The sequence below is a fragment of the Hipposideros armiger genome, unplaced genomic scaffold (assembly GCF_001890085.2).
Source record: "Hipposideros armiger isolate ML-2016 unplaced genomic scaffold, ASM189008v1 scaffold_129, whole genome shotgun sequence".
Classification (NCBI taxonomy): domain Eukaryota; kingdom Metazoa; phylum Chordata; class Mammalia; order Chiroptera; family Hipposideridae; genus Hipposideros; species Hipposideros armiger.
This window is the reverse complement of record NW_017731479.1, coordinates 2,370,682-2,386,647: the sequence shown is the minus strand read 5'-3', so window position 1 is coordinate 2,386,647 and position 15,966 is coordinate 2,370,682. Positions and strand designations below refer to the sequence as shown.

At 41.9% G+C, this 15,966-nt stretch overlaps 1 protein-coding gene across 1 annotated transcript in view; it reads left to right on the top strand.

Annotated features, from left to right (window-relative positions):
- The window catches only part of SPPL3 (signal peptide peptidase like 3), a 115,474-nt gene that overhangs the window by 92,611 nt on the left and 6,897 nt on the right, over positions 1-15,966 (top strand). The window contains exons 5-10 of the mRNA XM_019649158.1: positions 546-624; positions 1,521-1,633; positions 10,135-10,241; positions 10,627-10,790; positions 11,504-11,703; positions 12,746-12,855. Coding sequence (XP_019504703.1) covers positions 546-624; positions 1,521-1,633; positions 10,135-10,241; positions 10,627-10,790; positions 11,504-11,703; positions 12,746-12,855 — 773 coding nt within the window. The remainder of the gene's footprint in view (positions 1-545; positions 625-1,520; positions 1,634-10,134; positions 10,242-10,626; positions 10,791-11,503; positions 11,704-12,745; positions 12,856-15,966) is intronic.

The following is a 15,966-nucleotide window of genomic DNA, read 5'->3' as shown; positions in this document are numbered from 1 at the left end:
CAACATAATCCGAACAAAAGACCAGGGGTTTGAACACTTGTGAGCTTTGAGACACCAGAGCAGGATCGCTTTGGTTCCTTGTCCTGGTAGGTGACCAGAAAGCCCAGTTTGGCAGAGTGATCACTGACAGCCCTACCAATGTTTCTGCAGGTAGAAACACTGGTAACTGATCAAGGTAATTTAACTGTCAGCTCTGTGATCAGTTTTTAAGCTAAGCAATGAAGGAAATGAATAATACATGAACAAAATGCTAGACTTGTTAGATTATCCCCTGGCACGCTATTTTTCTTTTCTTGTTGAGATAGAAGAGAATGAGAAAACCTACCTATGCTACCCCTTACTTCAAATCAGGTACTTTTTTTAAGGGGTTATCTGTGTAATGCTAAAGGAAGATATTTTTCCTCTCCAGTTAATTAATTTTATTGTATCCACTTGTTGAGAAAAGTATTCTGGGAAATGATGAAGTTTCCATAAGTCATGTAATTTTTCTAATGTAAAAAAACCACACGCACAACAAAATTTAACCATACATTTTCTCTCTGTAGTTCTTGCAACAATAGCTTTTGCTTTTCTTCTTCTCCCGATGTGCCAGTATTTAACAAGACCCTGTTCACCTCAGAACAAGTAAGGACTTGGGCTTTTCCTCTAAATTATAAATTTGTATATGTTTTTCTCTCATTCTTGATAGCATTATTAGGAATCTAAATTTCTGGTATTGACTAGAGCACACAAATGCCAGAAAACTGGGAAGTGAGATGTTTGATCATTAAAACTGGAAGATAGTACTTCCTTTTGCACCTCTTCATGGCAGAGGAAATATAAACAAATCTTAGAAAGTTAGTCATTGTAATATGCTTCCTGCTCAGATTACTGAAAGATGAGAAGTTTTCTTTAGAAGCAACACTTTTATTCCTTTACTAGTGAGTTAATAGAATATGAAAACAGCGGTTACTCAAACATTCTTTGCTTTTGATCTTTGGTAACCTAGAGTATAGACTAGTCACTTAGGTTTAATCCCAGTGTTCACACCTAAACTCCTAAAACCGTTGTTCCCTGGAAACAAAATGCTATTGCTAATGGAAGTGCTGTATGCACTGAGGAAACCAGTCACTTGGGGCAGCTGATTTTCCCAGGATGTAGTGATAACTAAATAAATTTACTATAAGTATTTATTCATCTTTGCTAAATGAATCGAATTATTAACTTTGTTCGTTTTGTTTTTCTCATAAGAATAGAATTTCCCCCTATACTTAGAATCTCCAAAGATAGATGTTGTCACTTTAAACTTATTAACACCCATGTTGATAATTTGGGATAAAAAGTACATTATCGATTGGGTGCCAAAGTAGAATTCTCTGAGCTCAAAGAGGTTTGGGTATTTTGAATTTCCAGGTATCTAGGTATCACCTGTTTTTCTAATCTGGCCCTAATGACCTCTGATCATGAAGAAGCAAAGGAGAACTCGGTTATTGAATAAAATTTATTGCCCATTAGTCCAATAAATGTCATGTGTTTTCCAGGATTTCTTTTGGTTGCTGTGGGCGTTTCACGGCTGCTGAGCTGCTATCCTTCTCTCTGTCTGTCATGCTTGTCCTCATCTGGGTTCTCACTGGCCATTGGCTTCTCATGGATGGTGAGTAATATGTGACAAGTTGAAATTCTGATATAGTTTATAAGTAGTTAAATTTGTCCTCCCTTCCTCAACTGTCTGTGTTTTAGTAACACTACCTCTGATTAGCATGAATATTAGGTATCCAAAGATAGTGTTCTGTATCATTGAGTTTTATTTTTACCCACATTTTAAAGGGCGTTTTTTAATAAGAGTTTTGAGATGTAATTTACATACCATACAATTTCCCTATTCAAAGTGTACAATTCAGTGGCTTTTAGTACACTCAGAGTTGTAAAACCATCATCAGTACAATCAGTTTTAGAGCATTTTCATCACCCATCCTCTAAAACTCATACCCATTAGCAGTCACTTCCCCATTTCCCCCACCAAGGCCTTATCATTCATTAGTCTACTTCTCTCTGAATTTGCCTCTTCTGGACATTTCAAAACCACGGATGTTCTGCTTATGGTCAAATTGGATAGAATTTAACAACAAAAAAGTATTTTAAACTGTATTTTTTCCTATGATCCAGAGTCAGTAATAAATAGTCTTAATGAAGAAGAAACTTTAAACCCTAAGGAAAAACTAAAAACTCTTCCTTCTGTTTCAAAGGACTTTTTTTTTTCCTCATAAGTTACTTTAACCCCAGCACAAGGATTTGAAAGTTATATGTACCAAGTTAATCAGTGAAAAACTGTTAAGACTATTATCTGGGAACAAACCATAGAGTGAATTGCAAACTCTGTACAATTGTTGGGTTGTCAGAAAAGTCATGATGCATTTTCACAACGAAAAACACAGAAAAAATATGTCATGACTTTTCTGACAACCCAATATATTTAAATGGCATATGTTATTTTAATCAAAGATGATAATTATAGAAAAGCACTATTAAAAAAACATACAAAATATACTTTATTTTAAAATACATTTTTTGCTTAAGAAGATAAAAGTATAGTGACGGAGAACAGATCAGTGGTTGCCAGCGGTTAATGTAGGGATGGGTGTAACTATTATATAAAGAAATAGCACAGGGATTTTATTGGGATGACACAACCGTTCCATAAGCCAAGTGTGATGGTGGCTACAAATTTGTGCAAGTGTTAGAATTCATAGAACTGTACATCTAAAGAACTGTCAGTTTTATTGTTTGATAACCTTGAAATGTTAAACATACTGTTTATATAAATAATGTTATTTGTTTGTATTACATATTTGTTGCCATCATTGTTATTCATTGCTTTCTTTGAGTGCCTATCATACACCAAGTACTGAAACTCAAAAGCAGCTTCTTGAGCTTACAGATCGTTTCCCTCTAGACCAGCAGTTCTCAACCTTCCTAATGCCGCGACCGCTTAATCCAGTTCCTCATGTTGTGGAGACCCCCAACCATAAAATTATTTTCGTTGCTACTCTATAACTGTAATTTTGCTACTGTTATGACTCATAATGTAAATATCTTTTTGATTTCCGATAGTTTTAGACGACCCCTGTGAAAGAGTTGTTTGACCCTCAAAGGGGTCGCAACCCACAGGTTGAGAACCGCTGCTCTAGACTCAGACCTTTAGTGACTCAGAAACGGAAGCAGAGTCACAGTCACCAGTGCCTGGTCCACGCTGTCATTCACCTCTGCTGATTTCTGAGCCAGGGTCCCGTTTTAGCACCTGCATTGCCTTCAGAAACATTTACTGTGATCATTTGCTTCAGTACCTGAGCGCCTGCTGTGTATATAAACACTCTGAAATGCACTGTTTAGAATTTTTAAGTGGTTGTCAGAAAGGCTAGATTTCCCAACTCGAGTACCGGTGCTTTCAGCATTCTCATGGATTGGTGTTTGATATTTCAGTGCTTCTGCAGGTTGATAAAGCTGAGAAAAAGACATTACATCCAGTCACACAGTTGCCTGCCCAGCTTGTAGTAGAAGGATAATGCCTGTTTTATATATACTTGGTATTAAGAGTGATAAAGTGGCAGGTATGTGCATTTGACTTTTCCTGAGATCCACTCTTGATTTTTGCAGAAGAATGATTTAACTAAAAATAGTACATATATAAATTGAGCATACTTAACTCCACCTACACAAATGTTATGTGAAATGAGATGATGAGAGCTCCAGGTGCTACTGTTTCAACTAGAGAAAATATAAAGCAATAATCACCTAACCAGGCCTGATGAGTCTTGATGCTAACAGCCTCAGAGTTCATGTGATAAATGAGGCTTCAAGTACCTTGAAGCGTCTCAGCCTTCTGGGTGGTCTGAGGTGCTCTCTAATCCCACTACTAACTTTTGGTGGCTCTTTCATGGAACTCTTTATTCGTGTGTCCAGACACACATGATACTATGCACAGGTTTTGTTAAGGGTTTTAAGTTTACTAAACTGCTGACCCAAAAAAGATCCGATATCTCTCAAAACAGCAAGCAGTCAGTGTTCTTTATACTCTTTATCTCCACCCTACCCAAGCATTGCGTAGAACAGAAAAATACCTGTTTCCTAGTAGCATGTCACTAAAAAAGGAAAAGGTTGGAATGATGGAGGGTGACATTATTTTCTAGATAAACTGACCCACACAAGCCATCTGAAATATATTTTAGAGCAAGCCAGCCGGACCTTGTCTGTTGTACTTCTGCAGGCAGGGGGCGGGAATATGCTTATACACTCACTAAAGGAAGAACGGGATAAGCAGCTCTCCCTCCATAAGACAACTGAAGGGTACATTCCACTGCAGAATTTCTTTCCTCTAAACTGTAGTTGATAGAAAATTGGCCATAAAGAATAAACTATTTTCCCACTGACCACTATCTGAAATACTTTTCCATTGTGAAATTCACCTAATAGTTGAAATTTTTTTGAGTGTTCAGTGAAATTCCCATAAACCCTAACTGCCCCTAATAACATTATTATTTCCCAATATTTACTTGTCCGAGGATCTCTTCTGCATACTAGTTTGTACTGGTTAAACTGCCCTTGTGACCAAGTATAGAGTTGTCCCTCAAGGCAAAACAAAAAAGAGAGTGAGCCTTTGAGCTTTTCAGTTTTTTCTCAGATTAATGATTATGTGTGTGTTTGTTTTCTGCTATTACAGAAAATATATCTTTCTGGCCATGGTCTTTAACATTCTGAAATATGTTCTTCTCTGATGTGGAAACTGTCTTTCCAGACTTCTCTGCAGAATCAGAAATCATCTTGTAGGGAGTGATAATTTGGTAGTAGTTTTTTAAACGAATATTTCTTAATTAAAGCCAGTTCTTTGAAATTAAAGTGAAAACAAAATGATAAATGTAGTTTTAGGGCTAGGCATGAAGTATATGTTCAGGATAATAATTAAGAAGCATTAATATTAAGAAGGAACTTCAGAGTTTTTTTGTTTTTTTTAAAGATTTTTATTGGGGAATTGGGGGATGGGAACAGCGCTGGAGAATTGGGGGAAGGGGAACAGACAAGTTGCTGTGGTTTTGTTCTTCAGTCTAGTTGTGGAGGACGTTGCTTCACTGGCCCAAGTTGGCACCATCATTGCGCTCTTCCCGGGCGAGGCAGATCAGTCGCAGGCTTCTGGACGGCCGCTCACTGCGGCTGCTGGCCGCTCACGCTGGCTGCTGACTACCCATGGCAACCCACTGCCGCAGGGGCTGCAGCCTACGCCATCGCCGGCGACTCACGGCAGCCCAGCTCCAGGTTGAGCTGTTGTTCAGCATCTTAGCTGTAGAGGGCAGTGTCACTGACCCTCATATGTGGGATCCGAACTGGGGCCCTCTGGCGTCCCAAGCCAGCTCTTAAGCAATGCGCCACTCGGCCGGCCCGAGTTTTCTTGAACTAAATCGAGATTTTGTTTTTTTAAGATTTTATTGGGGAATTGGGGGAGGGGAACAGCGCTGGGGAATCAGGGGAAGGGAAACAGACAAGTTGCTGTTGTTTTGTTCTTCAGTCTAGTTGTGGAAGACATCGCTTCACTGGCCCATGTTGGTATTATCATTGTGCTCTTCCTGGGTGAGGCAGATCGGTTGCCGGCCTCTGGACAGCTGCTCACGGCAGCTCTTGGCAGTTCACACCGGCTGCCAGCCGCTCATGCTGGCTGCCAGCCACACACAGTAGTTTATGGCAGCCCACTGCAGCAGGGGCTGCAGCCTGCACTGTCTCCGGCGACTCACCGCAGCCCAACTCCAGGTCAAGCTGTTGTTCACCATCTTAGCTGTAGAGGGCAGTGTCACTGGCCCCCATGTGTGATCTGAACCGGGGCCCTGCTGCTCAGAGCTGGCGTCCCAAGCCAGCTCTTAAACAGCTCTCAGTTGGCCTGAGAGATTTTTTCTTTTATCTATGCTTAGTTTCATTTGGCAAATTATCCTTTTAAATTTGGGAAAGCTTGGAAGGGTTTGACCTATGGGTGGTGTGGTATGTTAGTTGAAAGCTGATAAATCTGTGCACACGCGCGCGCGCGCGCACACACACACACACACACACACACACACACACACACTTAGTGTTCAAGGATCGTTGAACCAAGTTCACAGTCTGCATCCCCTGACCAGTTCAGGGACTAGAAGAGTCTTGACAGGTGTCTAGTCCAGCCCTTCATTTCATAGCACTTGCTACTAAGCTATGATTAGAAAATATTCAGTGCCAGAAATCTAGCGATTGATTTTTTTCTTGTTTTAAAATGCTGAACTCTGGCGCTTAGTCCACATATGGCTCTGCTAGCACTGCTCCTGGCCTTACAGGTTACATCATCCTTTTGGAGGACATTTTAGCTCAGTTTGGGGTCATTGTCTTTGTCCCTGGCCTTACTGGTATGGAAGACAAGGTGATACATAGATTATATCAATAATAAATTGAAAGTAATTATAGCTAAGTGGCTAAGATTAATAACTTATTTTCTTAACACTGTTGCTTAATTTACATTTAACCAAAAGGTAAGTTTGTTGGTAAAGCTATTAGGGAGAGTCTTGGAAGCGAGGGAAAGTTATCACCTCTCTTCATTTTGGCTTGCAAAAGCCATTAAGAGAAGGTAACGCTTTTCAGGGTTACTTGAATGAAAGAAGGATGAAAAAGAGGCAAACTAGATGTATATTGAGTGTGTTTCAGGGATAGACATAGCTTGTGGCAATAGTCATGTGGGGTAAGGAGTGATATTCATTCAACAGACTTATATTAAGAACCTTCTTTGAAACAGTTAAAAGAGATGCATTCTACCTCTTCAGACATAGAGCTTAAAGTGCAGCGGGGAGACTGGGTTGGCATGGAAAATGGGTATTGCTCATCATAGATGGAGAGGAGGAGTAGGCTGAGGAATAGGAACACAGGGAGATGGACTCTGAGGCTGAGCCCATGTGGCTCAGCACTGTTCGTTGTGAGTTGCGCCCGAGGGTGTACAACTTTATAATAGACTTGGTCCATCAGAGTGGGGAACCTAGTGACCTTAAGGCAGGAAATGATGTGAACTGATTTTTCACAATGGCAGTGAAGAGTAATTGGGAGAAAGTGGGAAGGAACACACATCACACTAGGAATTGTGGGGAAGCACGACCAAGGTGTGCAGTAACAATAAAGAGTAGCACCCCAAAATGGCTGCAGACTGAGTGTACGTGATGAAAGACTGTGATAAATTGAAAGTGAACCAAGGTTTCCTGTTTGGAAGACTAGGGATAGAATGACATTGTCTAGAGTCATAGGAAATTCTGTCACCGAGGAGCTCTGTCTTGTCCCTGTTTGGTTTTGACCCAGGTTGGGTAGGATTAGCATAAGATGAGTGACAAAGCAATGAGTGGATGCTTAGACCATATGACCTGTGATGCTCCTGCTGGTTTAGGATCACATGATTGTATGGTAGATTGAATAGAAAAGTCCTGGAATGGACCAGGCACCTGCATGTGTTAGAGGCACATACATTTAGCCTCAGGAGCCTGCCCTTTCGCTTGTCTGTCCAGTGGCTGCCATACCCCCCCTTTGAGTTATCATCAGTGGGTCTTCTGACCCTCACTGCCCATACACTCCTCGCTCTCCTCAGCCCTTCATTTCTTCCTTTGTTTCCTTGATGCTTTGCACTCCCCATATTCACTTGTAAGTTCCTAAACAGATCACATCTTGCTACTCTTAGCACCATCACCCCAGCCAGCATTTGTACCCAAACATGTATTTGTCCTATTCTCTGGCCATCAATGCCCAGCCTGTCCCAGGAACTTCCCACCCACCTGTTGTTCCTTGAGCCAGCTGAGCTTATACCTGCCATGTCCTGTTTATTCACAACACAGCCAACGTTTGATTCCTAATTATAATGGGAAATCCCGTGATTAAAAAATGGGCATGGTTTGCATGCCTTAAATACATCTCTTAATGCCTTAAACATTGTATTGCAGTCGTCCCTTTGTACCTTGAAATGTTTTCATCTTTGCAGAGCCTAATTGACCCTAACTATAGTTAATACAGTTTTATGTTCATTTGAAATGACATGAATTTGCATATATTTTATGGTTCTTTTATAAATTTATAAAAAATATTAAAGGAGACCCTAGTAAAAAGCATCCTAGATTTTTCTAAAGTCAGGAATTGTGTCTTTACCATCTCTCTCCAAAATGCACACTGTGGAGCTCAGTGAATGCTTGGTACCAAAACACCAGGGGGAGTAGCGATAGTTTGTTCTTCCTGATTTTACTACTGTCTTTCCAGTCCTTCTCTGTTGTAGGGATGGGAATTATTTTTCTCGTCTTTTGTTTATGCAACACCATACCCATACCCACAAGTAGGAGCTCATTAAATATTAGTTGAATTAATGTATCCAGGGTATGCCAAACTGCTATGTAGGCAGACCTTGTTTTATTGCACTTCGCTTTATTGGGCTTCACCCTTGTCACATTATTTTACAAATTGAAGGCAAGACCCTCCACCAGCAAAAAGAATATGACTCACTCGATTGCGATAGTCGCTTCATTGCGGTGGTCTGGAACCCGTACTCTCTCTGAGCCCACTTTGTTTCATATTTGCCCACTCTGTTACATATATTGACAATTTACCAATTCTATTAAAATGACATATCTATAAGATGGCTTGACTTGCTTTTCTTACCTTCTGTAGAATTTGAAGTTGATAGAACATAATTTTTCATTTATTCAGCAAACATTTATTGATTGTCTACTCTGTCAAGTGCTGGGGATCCACTGAAAGAATAGGCCATGGTTTCTGTCTACTGGGAGGACCTAGTTTGGGGAATAAAAAACTACTTGTATATGAATAATCACACTAGTATAGAATGGATGAATGAGTTGAGAGAGATTTAAAGTTCGTTGGCATCACAAAGAAAAAACAGCGTACTGTATTTTGCCATGTACAATGAGCACTTTTTTGCCCAATTTTGTGAGGGGAAAAATAAGGATGGACATTATACTTGGGTAGTACTAATTCCGTATCTATATAAATGTTTTTAATTATTTTATTTATGCTTATGAGTTAAAAGTATAATAAATAAAAAATTATAAAATTCCTTTATAATTCAAAAAACAAGTACCTAAATATAAACAAATAAAAATTTAAATCAAAACTAAAGATTTTTTTTTCCCCTGAAAATTTGGGCCAAAAACGTGTGTGCAATTATACACAGCAAAATACAGTAATCTGGTTAGGTCAGGAAAGACTCCCTGAGGAAGGGCTTTCTGACCTGGCATCTTTAAGAATGAGGATGAATTTTGCAGGGGAAGAATCCCAGGATACGGCCTTCTGTGTAGGGCATGGAAGGACATAGTATGTGTTGAGCAGAGTGACCATATTGGCGTGTCTACAGAACAGCGGGAAGTACACGACCAGGGCAGGGGCTGCACGGTGGAGAACGCCCTCCTGTACATCCCTGCCAGTGCCAAGCTGAGTGGTTTCACTTGCACCCCACTTCAGCGAGAACCCACGGGAAGTTAGTAAGCAGCTACATGGCCTAATCAGACTTGTTTTCAGAAGAATGGAGGATGAGATAAAGACAGGGAGAGACCATTCATCTTCTAGACTTCAGGGACGCAGCAGGGGGCCATGCCCTGAAGGACCTTACATTTTAGTTGAGAGGAAAGAGAATTTTTTTAAAAGATGGATGGTGTGTCAGACTTTGAGAGGTGCAAGAAGAAAAAAAAAATAAGACAAGGATAGAGAAGAATGAATTGCTGGAACAGTGTTCCTGAGTAAATGAAAGTGGATGTGAGTTAACTTTAAGGTGTAAGGAGCAAGGACGATGTATCCGCAGTAATGGGGGCAGGCAGGAAACTCAGACTAGGAGCTCCCCAGCTGAGCCTGGCTTGGAGCTTTATCAGAACAGAGAATCTCCTGGATCTTACACATTTGAGCACTGTCTCTATAGTGTGAGAAAGGAATTTCCCCTAATACCAGCAGGTTAAAATGCGCTAAAGTGGGCGCTGTAGGGTGTAAATGTCTTCATTGAGGCTTAGGGCTGCCTGATTTTTGAGGGGACTTACAACTTTGTTAGGCTTATAAGCTAAATAGCTTGTGCAAAGAGGATGAGCCCGTACTGCACACTGACCACTCTCTCGTCCCCAGCCCTGGCCATGGGTCTCTGTGTCGCCATGATCGCCTTTGTCCGCCTGCCCAGCCTCAAGGTCTCCTGCTTGCTACTCTCAGGGCTTCTCATCTACGATGTCTTTTGGGTAAGTGTCTGTTTCCCTAAAGCCCCGCTGTCCTTTGGGCTGAATTGGAGTCTAAGTATCTAAAGCCTGGCTGGCCGGAGTACCTCCCGTCTGAGTCCACTCCCTCCTGTCGGAACTGTACATGTTAAAGGTGAGCAGGCAGCTAGCTGTCTGAGCCTTTGTTTCTTCAAGGTGGTATGTGTGTGACTGTTAGGGTGGAAGATGGAACGGGCAGACAAGGTTCCCTGCCCCGGGAGCAAAGACTTTCTTTCTCCTCAAAGCATGTAGTCAAAAAAGCGTGATGTTGCGGTATTCTGAGATGCTGCTCTCAAGAACAAAGAGCGGCTGATGCTGAAATCAGGTTGCTTCCAGCTCCACCTGGTAAAAGTGACTTTCCACTCGGCAGGTGTTTTTTTCCGCCTACATCTTCAATAGCAACGTCATGGTGAAGGTGGCCACGCAGCCGGCTGACAATCCCCTTGATGTTCTCTCCCGGAAACTCCACCTGGGGCCCAATGTTGGCCGTGATGTTCCCCGCCTGTCTCTGCCTGGAAAGCTGGTCTTCCCAAGGTAGGATGGCATGTCGGACCTCCTCTTATGACTGTGAACACACCACCTTCCTGTCCCTTGATTAATCTGTCTTTGTCATCAGCATTCTAACCCTAGACTGGAAAAGTCAGCATCTCCATCTTACAAATAAGGAAGAGAATATTGACTTAACTTGCAAAGATTTATCACTAAGTGATACAGGTGCTGCTTTTTTTTTTATTAATGTTATCAAACAACCATATGTTACCACCATTATCATATTTTAAAGTTGGCTGGAGGGAATTAACAGAAAATTCTGGACCTTTTTACTTTTAAGACACTTGTAAAAAATATGTCCTAAAGCTAAAATTATACAGTTCCTGATAATATAATGTTGGAAAAATTAATGTGCTGTTTACTCTCCCATATCTGGTAGTACTCAGGTGCTAATCTGAAGTCTCAGCAGGAATGTGTGACAAACAGTGAGATGGCAGTGTTTAAGCAGATCACTTGCAGTCACCTACGAGGTGCTCTCTTGAAGCACTGAGGGGTCGGGTGGAAGACCTCTAGTGCCAGTACTCTTGGGGCTTTTAACCTCTAACCTCCTAAAAACTAGTGTTGTTCAACCAGTAGAGATTTCCATCTACCATTCAGATAAGTTCTTTGACATCCTAAAAAGCTGACAGGCTTTGCACAAGAGGAGGAGAAATGCGATTGTAGAGTGTGGCATCCCTGACCTATGCACTGTGTTCCAGCTCCACTGGCAGTCACTTCTCTATGTTGGGCATTGGAGACATTGTGATGCCTGGGCTCCTGTTGTGCTTTGTCCTTCGTTATGACAACTACAAAAAACAAGCCAATGGTGACTCCTGTGGTGCCTCTGGACCTGCCAACATCTCTGGACGCATGCAGAAGGTCTCCTACTTCCACTGCACCCTCATTGGATACTTTGTAGGTAAGCAAACAGAAGCTGTGTGTGATCCCCTCTCTGGCTGCCCTCCACCCCCTGGAATTGAATCAGGTCTTGTAGCTTCAGACGCTGGATGGGAGGAGAGCAATAAGTGGTTGGCTGTTACAACCACAAAGGGAAAAAACCCACTGCCCCCTGAGATGATTGATGCTCTCGGCACTGGCCAGCGCAGTTCCCTAACCACCGGTATGTCTAAAGAAGCCTGTAGTAAGAGCACGGTTAGGCCTCAAAGTCAAGAACACCCACCACTCAGTGATCATGGGGTCAGTCTATGTGCTTAATTAAATCCTTAGCTTGAGTACAATGAATATCATGTGTATTTCCTACTTTATTAAACTTATTTCCCTTCATTTGTTCTGTCACCTCTGACCTCAGACTCTCCCTAGGCTGGTTTTTCTCTAGCCAGCTCACTTACAGGCAGACAGAAAGAGACTGTTGTAATTGGGCTAGGAATAGCAGTAACCTGTCTGCACCTGCAATGGCTACAGCAGAAGTGAGTGGAAAGGAGCACCTCTCTCACCCCTGTGCCTCCTACTTAACACCAGCACTTCACTAATTCCATAGCACGTTCATATTCATGGGTTCACTTCAGTCCAAAAACTCTGAGAGGGTCAGGGCAAATGGTGTTATTCCCATCAGACAAGTAAGGAGGCTGAGGCTTCGAGAGGTGAAATGCCTCAACCGAGGTTACATAGCTCTAGTAAGTAGCAGAGTTGGAACTTGAACCCAGGTCTTTTGCCTCCACGTCTGACATCACATACCACAGGAGACAGGGAGACCAGGCACCCTGAGGGCTAGAACCTGAGCATAGAATGGGACTTGGGTCAGGCATGGGCCCTTGGAACTCTCCAGGTTTTTTTTAAGCTGTGGTGTTCAATCTGGGCATTTCACACCCTAACCATTGGATGGAATATGTTACATTAGATCTGTACAATTTCAAGACTGCCAAGAGGCATTCAGGTAACAGAGGTCCTCCTCTCTCAGGGCTGGCCCCTTGGAGTTACTCACGAATGCTTCTCTCTCATAGGTCTCCTCACTGCTACTGTGGCATCTCGCATTCACCGAGCAGCCCAGCCTGCCCTTCTCTATTTGGTGCCATTTACCTTATTGCCACTCCTCACGATGGCCTATTTAAAGGTGAGAACAGCAGTTATAAACCTGTGAAAGCAATAACTTGGCTCTGATCCTAGACTTGGGTATGAATTCTCCTTGCTGGAAGTGTTTCTGCTTAAACCCCTGAGCTCTTGACAGTAGGGGTTTGTTCTTTTGTTTTACTAACCTGGTATTAGCAACCTCTACCAGATTCTTGCAGCCACTGGCAGAAAGTGCTAATGAGTTAGACCACTACACCACCTGCTCATGGATAATTAACTGAAATCTCCAGAGCCCAGCTGCAGAGACTTCCTGCTCCTCTTGAAAGCAGCACCCTGTTGCCACCTAACAGCTCTTTGAATGCTTGGCTCCAAGCAGCTTCCCAAAACTGCCTGGCACATAAAGCCTGCATGGGACCACTTTGGATGCAACAAACCACAGAGAAACTATAGAGATAGAAGACCGGAGAGCCGTGGGAGTTCTCTGGGGTTGGCAGGGCTGGTGAGCGCCATTGTTGACGTCCTCCTCCACCTCCGTAGGTGGGGGCTTTGGCCTGCCCGCGGGGTCTCTCTAATGTGTTTCCAGACACATCTCCCGAGCCCATTTCTGCCTGAACAAAGGGCATAGGCAGGATTGACAGGGCATTATTACACACACCTGGAGCTGCGCTGGCTCGGTAGGCCAGCTTCCTGGGCGTCTTAAGCACCCCCTCAGCTCCTACCGGCCTGCCAAAACCACCCTGCTTACACAGTCTACATAGAGCCTGCTTCAACATAAAGCCACTTTTCTAGGACTGGAAGAGACATGTTTTGTCTAATTCATATAAACAAACAGAAAGCCAAACAAAATGAAAAGAGAAGAATGTCTGTCAAATAAAGGAACAAGAAAAATCCCTGGCAGGGAAACTTATGGAAACTGAAATAAGTAATTTGCCTGATAAAGAAGTCAAAGAAACAGTCATAAGGATCCTCACCAACCGTGAGAGTGGAATAGTGGCACTTAGGGAGAACTTCAACAAAGAGAAAGAACCAAGCAGACCTGAAGAGCATAGTAACTCAGAAAACACACTAGAAGGAATCAGTATCAGACTAGCTAACACAGAAAAACAGACCAGTGACCAAGAAGACAGACTAGTAGAAAACAGCAGAATGAGTATTTTAAGAAATGATAGTTTAAGGGATCTCTGGGATAACATCAAGCACTCAAATATTTGCATTATAGGTTCCCAGAAGAAGAAAGAAAGGAATAGAAACTTTAAAGAAATAAAGGCTAAAAATTTTCCTAACCTGGGAAACACATCCAGGTCCAGGAAGCAGAGATTTCCAAACAAGATGAACCCAGAGACTCACACCAAGACATATTGTAGTTAAAATGGCAAAAATTAGAGAATCTTGAAGAAAGCAAGAGAAAAACAAAATAAGTCACATACTAAGGAAAACCTGTAAGACTATCAGCTGATTTCTCATCAGCAACTTAACAGCCAGAAGGGAATGGCATACATCTTTAAAGTACTGAGAGAAGGGAACCTACAACCTAGAATAATTTACCCAGCAAGGTTATCATTCAGAATTGAAGAAGATATAACAGTTTCCTAGACAAGCAAAAAAATAAAGGACTTCGTCACCATTAAACCAGCTTTACAAAGAAATGTTCAAGGGTCTTTAAGTAGAAAAGGAAAGGCCATAACCAGAAGTAACAAAATATAAGAAAGGGGAAAACCTCACAGGTAAAGCCAAATATTCAATAAATAACAGCAAATCAGACATTTAAAAAGCTACTACAAAGGTTAAAAAAAAACTATCAAACTCAAATTACAATAATTAGTTAGGAGATGGACAACACAAAAAGATCTAAAATATGACATCAAGAACATAAACCTTGGAGAGGGGAATAAAAATGTAGTCCTTATAGAATATATTTGAACTTAAATACCTATCAGCTTAAAGTAGACTGCTATATATATAGAGAAGAATATACATAAACCTCATGGTAACCACAAACCAAAACCTACAAAAGATACACAGAGAAAGGAACCTAAAGACAACAAACCACAAGGGAAGAGATCAAGAGAAGGAACAGAGGACAGTTATAAAAACAATTAACAAAATGGCAGTAAGTACATACTGATTAAATTACAATTATTTTAAATGTAAATGGATTAAATGCTGCAATAAAAAGACATGGTGGCTGAATGGGTTAAAAAATGTGACATCTATATGCTGCCTACAAGAGACTCACTTCAAATGGAAAGACACATACAGACTGGAAATGAAGGGATGGAAAAAGATATTCCATGCAAATAGAAACGAAAAGAAAACTGGACTATCAATACTTTAAAACAAAAAAATATTTAGAAAGGACATTACATACTTATAAAGGGGTTAGTCCAAGAAGAGGATATAACAGTTGTAAATATCTGTGCACCCAATATAGGATCACCTAAATATATAAAGCAATTATTAATGGACATAAAGGGAGCAATTCATAGTAATACCATAATGTAGTGGATTTTTTTTTTTTTTAGCTGAGCCATCCTGCCACCTGTTAGCAGCTCAGTGGCAGCTCAGCTTGGGTCGGCAATCCAATCGGCGACCCTGTTTCTCGGAGCTCGCACTCTTATTTTTTTTAAAGATTTTATTGGGGAATTGGGGGAGGGGAACAGCGTTGGAGAATCAGGGAAGGGGAACACACAGGTAGACAAATTGCTGTTTTGTTCTTCAGTCTAGTGTTTCACTGGCCCATGTTGGTATTATGTGCTCTTCCTGGGTGAGGCAATTGGTCGCCGGTCATTGGTCGGCCGCTCATGGTGGCTCACGGAAGCTCTTGCCCGCTGCCGGCCGCTCATGCTGGCTGCCAGCCACTCACGTAGCTCATGGCAGCCCACTGCAGCCTACACCGTCGCCGGTGATTCACAGCAGCCCAGCTCCAGGTTGAGCTGTTGTTCATCATCTTAGCTGTAGAGGGTGCAGCGTCACTGGCCCTCAATGTGGGATCCAAACCGCGGCTCTGCTGCTCAGAGCTGGCGCTCCCAAGCGAGCTCTTAACCAGCTGGGCCGCTGGGCCACTCGGCCAGAGTTCGCAGTCTTTTTTTTTTTTTTTTTTTTTTTTTTTTTTTTTTTTTTTTTGTTCTTCAGTCTAGTTGTGGAGGACGTTGCT